The 8,549-nt window shown below is 39.9% G+C and overlaps 1 protein-coding gene across 1 annotated transcript; it reads right to left on the minus strand.

Annotated features, from left to right (window-relative positions):
* Positions 1–6,699: 6,699 nt before the first annotated feature.
* LOC119614419 (ATP-dependent DNA helicase pif1-like) lies at positions 6,700–7,980 on the minus strand. Its single transcript, XM_037970550.1, has one exon. The coding sequence runs from the start codon at positions 7,978–7,980 to the stop codon at positions 6,700–6,702; it is 1,281 nt and encodes a 426-aa protein (XP_037826478.1).
* Between the last annotated feature and the right edge of the window lie 569 nt (positions 7,981–8,549).

Here is an 8,549-nt window from a genome sequence, read left to right on the forward strand (position 1 = left end):
ACTAAATACGAAGGATGATTTTTTTAAAAAATAATTTCTTTGTGGACCACATCAGAGATTTTTGGGTAATGGGAGTGAATAATTGGAAAGTTTACATTTTTTCCAATGTCAGATTATATATTTAAAAACCTTACCTTAAATTTACTTGAAAGAAAATGGAAGTATAACTTTTAGTTTGACTTTAGGGATTCATTAACAATAGCTTGCGATAATGATTTGAGTTAGGATATTTGAATTATTTAATATAGGTAAGTTCTTAACGGCAAATGTAAGATCACCAAACACAATAAAATTCTCTTAACGAAGACTTCTCTATAGACCACATTAGGAGGTTAGATTTTCTCTATGGAATTAGATTTACTATTTTCCGTTGGATGTTAAAAATATTCTGATCTAACAATATACATACTGGAAATGGGTTTTTAAAATTTCAATTTGACAGAAAGATTCATTAACAATGCCTTCTGATAATATTTTGTTTAAAGATGTTAATTGATTTGACATTTTAAATTATTTTTAACCAATTGTCAATATAGAAAAGTTGTTAACGAAAATAAGTGAAACGTAAGAATTTTTCGTATGGAATTAGATTTATTATTATCCATTGGATGTTAAAAATATGATGTAACAATATATATTAAAAAACCTTACCTTATTCAATTTGTGTGTTGACTTGGAAGGAAATTGGATTTGAAAAGTTCAATTTGACTTTAGGATTCATTAACAGTGGCTTTTGATATAGATTTGTTTTAATACATGAAATATATTTTCAGTATATGTAAGTTGTAAACGTCAAAGGTTAGATCACCACACATAAAGAAAATCTTTTAACGAAGAACTTCTTTATATACAACGTTAGTGGTTTTTCCGTCAGATGAAAGGAAATATAAACATTTGGGGGAACTTACTCTTAAGCATGCGACATAAAATTGACCATGTGAGAAACACTCATCGGTTAAGTCTACACCGGCAACTTTTAAGGTCTGTCCTTGGGATTTATTTATTGTAGGGTTAGGTTAGGTTAGGTTGATAGGAGGATGTATACTACATCAAATCAGAAGAAATACACCAAGGCCACTATCGGGCCTGTTGTGCGCTCCAATTCAAGAAAAAAAAAAAATTGTTCAATGTATTATTTTTCCATGTTCAGAAACTCAGTTTCCTGGACGTAATTCCTAAGAATCTTCCAATCGGTGTTGGTTAAGAATGTTATTTCTGGAATAACATCACTTCCAAGATACTTGGATCTAACTTCGACGAATGCCTGACAATGGCAAAGAAAGTGCTCCAGAGTTTCACTGTCCTCTCCACATGCTCTACATTCGTCTGAATTCGCACGTCCAATTTTGTATAGATGTGCTCGTAATCCTGTGTGTCCACTGAGAATACGTACCATCATACTAACCTCAGACTTGCTCATTTTGAGAAGATTTCTCGTCTTGCTCTCATCAGGGTCACCCCATAGAATCTTTGTGGTTCTACCCACCGTTTCATTATTCCAAGAGGCCTTATGGGATTCTCTCATCCATATTTTTAATTCAGCTTTTGTTGCGTCGAATGGTTTTGCGTTTGTCAGGTTAACTACATCGAGCTCCCTTAACTTTAAAGCTATTACATTCGCCCTTTCGTTGCCGATTACTCCCGAGTGGCCTGGTACCCATATGATGTGAACCTTACCTCTGGGAGAGTATTCAGTTAAAGCTTTCTTACAATCCAATACGGTCTTAGATTTAATTCTATCACCTGATATCGCACAAATTGCCTTCTGGCTGTCGGTAAATATATTAAGCCCTGTGGGCGCCATATTTATTCTAATCCAATTTACACATTCCGTTATTGCTCGTACTTCTGCCTGGAAGCTTGTGTTATGATTAGGTAAACGGTGGTATATTTCTGTTTCTGGGTCTTCAATATAGAACCCCAGACCCACTTTGTCCCCTAATTTAGAGCCATCCGTGTAGTAACGGATTCCTACTGGTATTTGCTCTAATGTTCCGCTTGACCAAGACATTCTATCTGGGATTAGCGTTTCAAAGTTTCCGACATATTCAGTGTCTGGTATGCGATCAGGCACGTCCGATGAATGTGTATAACCTTCCAATGTGTCCAGTATACATTGATGACGTGTCCTATAACCGTTTTTGGCCAGTTCGCCTAAAGTAAAGAGCCGTTCGGCTGTAAGCGCCGCCTCATATCTTATATATGTTTTAATGGGTGGAATATCTAGCAACGTTTCCAGAGCCTTGGTTGAAGTTGTACACATGGCACCACTTATACCCAAGCAGCATGTACGCTGAACTCCCTGTAGTAGTTTGATAATACACTTTTTGTCCAAAGCAGTCCACCAGATTATTGAAGCATAAGCTAGAATTGGTCTAATTACACTTTTATAAAGCCAATTTGTCATAGTAGGACTAAGACCCCATTTCATGCCTATGGTTCTCCTACATATCGCCCAGCACCGATGTGCCTTGTTGATCCTATCCTCTATGTGGTGTCTCCATTTTAATTTCCGGTCAAGTATTACACCTAAGTACTTAACTTTGTCTGTCACCGGTATCTTCTTGCCCAAGAAGCAAGGTTCAGTATATGTAGAAATTTTTGTCTTTCTTGTGAAAAGACAGATTTCCGTCTTCGCCGGGTTAACATTGAGGCCTCTCGGTTGAGCCCAGCTCAAGGCCGTATTCAGAGCCTCCTCAGCTCTTCTACACAAGTAATTTGGATCCTTTCCCTTTAAAAGTATTACGACATCGTCTGCATAGCAGACAGGTCTAAGTCCTTTTCGGTTAGGGTCCTTAGGAGGCTATTAATCGTGGTGACCCAGAGTAAAGGTGACAAAATGCCACCCTGTGGTATACCGCGAAATACCTTTTTCCTGATAGTTATATCGTACATCTCGCAGCTTATCCATCTGTTCCTTAGCATGTAGTTGATCCAGTTACGGAGCACCCGGTCAACATAAAACTGGTCTAGGGATTGGATAAGGGTATCAGTGTGCACGTTATTGAAGGCGCCTTCGATGTCAATGCATACTGCCAGTGTATACAGTTTGCTATCGAAAGATTCACCTATGTAGTGGACAACTTCATTTAAAGCGGTTTCCACCGATCGTCCCTTTACATAAGCATGCTGCTTATATTTAAGGTCATTGTATGGCATGCTGCTTTTAACCATGCTATCGACTATCCGTTCCAAGGTTTTAAGTAGGAAGGACGTAAGACTTATCGGTCGATAGGACTTAGGTGTCGCATAGCTAGGTTTCCCTGGTTTGGGTATAAATATTACCCTTGCATCCTGCCATTTAACTGGGGTATATGCCAATTTTAAGCATGCAGTGAATATCTGTGACAGATGTACGGAAACCAGTCCCGCCTCCATCTGCAAAAGTGCCGGGAAAATTCCATCCGGCCCTGCAGCTTTATAGGGAGCAAAGCTCTTGATTGCCCCTTTAACCATGTCAGTTGTAATAACTATTTCCGTGTTACCCTCCCCTTCCTCCAATATCGGTTCATCTATGTTATTCGATATACCGGGTGGGAAATGAGAATCCATTAGGGGTTTCATTGTCTCCTCCATATCCTCAAGCCTCCTGCCCGTGTCATCGATCATAGATTCCAGTTTCCAGGAGTCTCGTTTGGCTTTTCGAACGATTTTCTTATATTCACCAAGTTTATTACGATACTCATCCCAGTATACTGCGGTCTTTTTACGCCGTGCCCGGTTAAATAGTTTGCGAAGAGTCTTCCCAAGGTTCCGGATCTCCCTAGTTACCCAGGGTTTTTCCTGGGCAGATCTCCGCTCTCGCAGAGGGCAGCTGTCCTCGAACGATTCAACCAGGGCACTTGTGAACGTTTCCACTTTGGCATCTATATCCTCTTTATTTCGACATTGAAAAGTGTCCTGTCCTAAACGGTTCTTTAGTAAGGTCCCGAACATTGTCCAATTAGTTTTAGACTTATTCCGAAACTTTATCGGCTTTGGTGGTGGCCTTAGTATTTTGAATCTTATGTACCGATGATCAGAAAAGGAGTGCTCGTCCGAAACTCTCCAATCCTGAATTTCGTTTATAAGCTCTTCTGAACATATAGTTATATCTAATACTTCTTCTCTGATTCTATTGACGAAGGTAGCTTTATTACCTAAGTTCAATGTTATCAAGTCTTTAGTATTAAGGAAATCCATGAGGGCTTGTCCCCTGTGATTGGTGTTTGTACTACCCCAAGCTACATGATGCGAGTTGGCATCACAACCTATTACAATTTTCTTATTTTTCCTTTGTGCCTCTTCAACCAGTTTCATCAGATCCGACGTTGGTGGTAGTGTCGGAGAATCGAAAGGCAGGTAAATAGATGCAAGGAATATGTTGCCACGACCTTGCTTCAGCACCGTTGCATCCGATGTTGATAATCCTGTTGAGAGGAGAAAACATAAGTTCTTGTGACATAAGATACATGTTCTCGGGCGAGATCCTGTATCAGCGTAGAAAAGTTGAAAATTTACGTGATTTAATCCAGAAACCTTGTTGCGATTCGTCCAAGGTTCCTGGATTAAAGCTATATGTATTTTACCTGTGTTGATTTTAGCCATCAGAGCGTTGGTAGCTGTCTCGCTCCGATGGAGGTTTATTTGGATAACCTCAATCATGGTCATCCATTAAACTGTCTTCCAGCGAGTTGGTGGTCACCTCCTCGCTCTTTGGATTTGACTCCTCCGGATAGCCTGAAGTGGCTATTAATGCAGTGAGTACTGTTGATGGCACTGCGGTGTCCTTATCAGGCATAGGAATAGCAGTATTTTTAATAGACACATTCCCAATTCTGGAGAGCATTGCTGTTCTGTCTTCTGGCGGGTGAGTGATTTCCTCCTCGCTTTTAGGATTTGACTCCTCAACATTGCTAGTACTTGCTAATGATGCTTTGGGTACTGTCTTAGGTGTTTTAGTGTCCTTGTCGGGGCCGGTTTTGACAGCCCTTTCAATCGGCGCCTTCCCAATTTTGGAAAGGGCAACTACACTTTCTTCTGGCGAGTTTATGGTAAATTCCTCGATTTTAGGATTTGACTCCTCAACGTTATCAATAGTGGATACTGATGCTGTGATCTTAGGTTTTTTAGTGTCCTTTACGAGGCTTGTTGTAACAGACCTTCCAATCGGCACCTTCCCAATTTTGAATATGACAGCTTTAGAGGCGAAGTAAGCCCTACCTTTATTCTTGGCAAGACTAGCCATGGATTTCTGGTCGATACCTATTACAAATAAAGTTCCCTCAGGTTCTTCTTTCCTGTAAAAGACATCCCATTTTTCCACGGCCAGCTCAGCATTTTGACCTCCAAGAATTTCCAGTATACGTTCATTAGCCAGTTTACTGCCCCATCCTTTTATGTAGACAGTGGACTTTAGGAGCACCGGAAGCTCGCTCTTCTTTGCCAGTCCCAGCTTAGCGCCGTCTCAGGGAGGAGGGATACTTTCCACCAAGTTCTTTAGGGTGCTAACACATTGGTGAGATGCCAACTTCATCAACATCACGCCCATGCTGAACTCGCAGCTCTCGCTCTCTATTGGTTGTTTGCCCTTTGAAGCGATTGCATGGTCCACTATCTTATTGTTGACCAGGTCTTCTATTTTACTCTGTTGGTCTATTGGAATTTTGCCTGTCGGATTAGCGGCATCGTAAACTGCATAGCAGAGATCGTCCCGGTGCCTACTTCTGGCAACTTTGGCGTAAGATGGCGGCTCTTTTCCTTTTCCTCCGTCTAGCTTCTCCTTCCTCGTTTTTCGGGGCTTCTTTTGAGATTCCCTTACCTTCGAGGTTGATTTCGCCGACGTGTTCGTCTTCGGAATATCTGGCTTGGCGTTGTCACCCTTACTCGCAGGATTCTCACTTGAGATTCCTTTGAGTGAAGTATGGCTTGGCTTCGACTGTGTATTAGAAGACGGGGAGCTCTTTTTCTTCTTAGGTTTATTCTCAGTTGTCAACTCCTCGGGAGACCTGATCCTTTTTGCCTCAGATCTTGTGAGAGAGTCCGATTTTTCCTTTGGAGTGTCGTGGGATTGACTAACTATGATTTCCTGAAGCATCTTTTTCAACTTCCTCCTCTGTGCTCCAGAAAGTCTTTTCTTAGTAATAGGTAGTTTAGCTATGCTATCACTCACCTCTTTCACCATTTGCTCTACTTCATCCTTTTTGGGATTTGCTATAATGGTATTATTATTATTATCATCTGAGGATTCAGAGTCGGAACCCTCACCTATATTTAAAGGCTGAGGTAGCTTAGAGCTCTCTCCGAGTACATCCTTCTCTTTCACCCCTATATTTTTGCCAGCGGCATGCTGTACACTTGACGCATTGTCCGCCACGGAGGCCAAGGTACCCACCTCCGTAGTAGTATTCTGCTCACGATTGCAGGATGACGACGACACGTGACTCGCGAGTAGATCAACACTTGCCGCCGGTACTGGGTTATTTAGGCCCTGCACCGTAACTTTTATCTTTTTATTTTTATTTTCCATATTTGTTTTTTTTTTCAGTTTTTTGGTCCGCGGGGAATATAATATTCCCAGGTGGTGGACAATCTGCCCTCCCTCAGCTTAAGTGAAATTAAAGCTGGGAGAGGACAGATGGTCCATCACCACCCCCTATCCGCCACCCGGGGACGCGCTTGGTAGGAAAAATCTGGAAAACTGTAACGGCGAATGATATTTTAAGCGGAAACTGTAGTCGTTGATAATGGATAATTGGATGTTTTGAGCTGTATACGTGGTATAAAAACTGTATCTCCTTTAGCACAGCCTGTTAAAATGGTTGCCTCTATAACATTTTTATGTAGAGCTTTTACACGCAAACGTGTTCCGTTGCAAAGTTTTGGAGGGTTTAAGTTTCGTAACAGCATAATAGGAGTTCCAATTTTTAAAATAATTTTATGATTTGGAAATTCTGGTGGATTTAAAGAATTTAGGAACTCTACAGGATAGTGTATTGCATCTTCTGCTTGTATAACTAAGTCTATTGAGTTATAATCCATTTTAGGAGAATCAAATAAATTCAACAAATTGTCATTAATTGCTGCAGCTCTATCATTTTTGGGTGTTAAGATTGCACGTTCACATAACCAGTCATTTGATTTTTTGTTGATATTGCTGATATTGCATATATCAGGGTATATCTTAGCCGTTAACTCAGACAATGTATTTACTACTACGCCAAGCTCTAAAGGTATAATCAGTTTACCTTCAACCTGAGGATAATTTCCGTTACCAATTTTTAATAGTATTTCAGAAAATTGTGCTGCAGAGTTATCTCCTCTCAGATGGACGCGCATATTTTCATGGAGAGAAAGCTTTAATGTATGCTGCCATAGATTCGATGACTTAATGCAAGCTTTGACTTCATCAGCTCTGGTTCCTCTTGGCACAACTGGAAGGGTTTGGCGAAAATCTCCAGCTAATAATACAGTAATTCCTCCCATAATATCGTTGTTTAACCTTATATCTTTTAATGACCTATTTAAAGCTTCAAATCCACATTTATGGGCCATTGTACTTTCATCCCAGACAATAAGTTTACATTGTTTCACTACGTATGCCAAATAACAATGCTTTGAGATATTACATATTAGAGTATACTGCTGTATATCGAGAGGAATTTTAAATGTTGAATGGGCAGTTTTTCCTCCGGTTAATAATGTAGCTGCAATACCTGATGATGCTACTGCCAACGCAATATCACCATGACTACGCACTTTTGTTAGAAGAAGATTTATTAAATATGTTTTTCCTGTACCACCTAGGGCGTCAACAAATATTAGTTCACCATTACCACATTCGATGCTGCTAATGACTTGATCGTATACTACTTGCTGATCATTTGTTAGAGAAGAATGTGCAGTAACCACCTCTTGTTGCAATTCAGTCACATTATAGTTTGTTTCAGCTAGGTATTCTCTGTTGGCCACCACATTATTCAATCTTGATGTTTTTGGCATTCCATACTCCTCTAAATTTTGACCACCAATAGAAAAACTGTGTCTTCAATCAAAACCAAACACCTTCTATATACTTCATCCATTGTTAAGATTGATTCGATCTCAAGCATTCTCTTTATATCATCTGATAAATTGTCTTTGTGTTTATCCCAGAGACTTGCTGCATTAGACAACTGGCAATTAACCAACATAATGGTTACGAAGTTTTGAAGGGTAATTACACAAACCTGCTTCTTCTAGTGCATTATCCCAATGTTTATAATCCTCTAGCAATCCTAAAGCCAAACATGCAGAATGGAAAGTAGGATGCTCTACACTATTTACAGTCTTTAAGTCTACAAATGATCTTTAACCACATGTAAAAGTAGTCTGAGGTAGAAGCACTCAGTATTGTTTGGATGAATTGTAAACACCCGTCGCAATACATCGTCTTTTCTAATATCTTCCCATCCCTCGATGCGTTTACCACGTTTTCTTCTTTCGAATTTATTGCTTTTTAGAACGTAGATTGACGGAATTTCAGTATAAAGCAATGTTTTGGCGAACTCATGAACTTTACACAATTCGAA

Source organism: Lucilia sericata, unplaced genomic scaffold (assembly GCF_015586225.1).
Source record: "Lucilia sericata isolate MDLA Ls3-8-SP2 unplaced genomic scaffold, ASM1558622v1 Contig002878F_arrow, whole genome shotgun sequence".
NCBI classification, from domain to species: domain Eukaryota; kingdom Metazoa; phylum Arthropoda; class Insecta; order Diptera; family Calliphoridae; genus Lucilia; species Lucilia sericata.

Excerpts from the sequence above, each read along its gene's own strand:
- LOC119614419 (XM_037970550.1), bottom strand. The coding sequence starts at position 7,980 with ATGCCAAAAACATCAAGATTGAATAATGTGGTGGCCAACAGAGAATAC.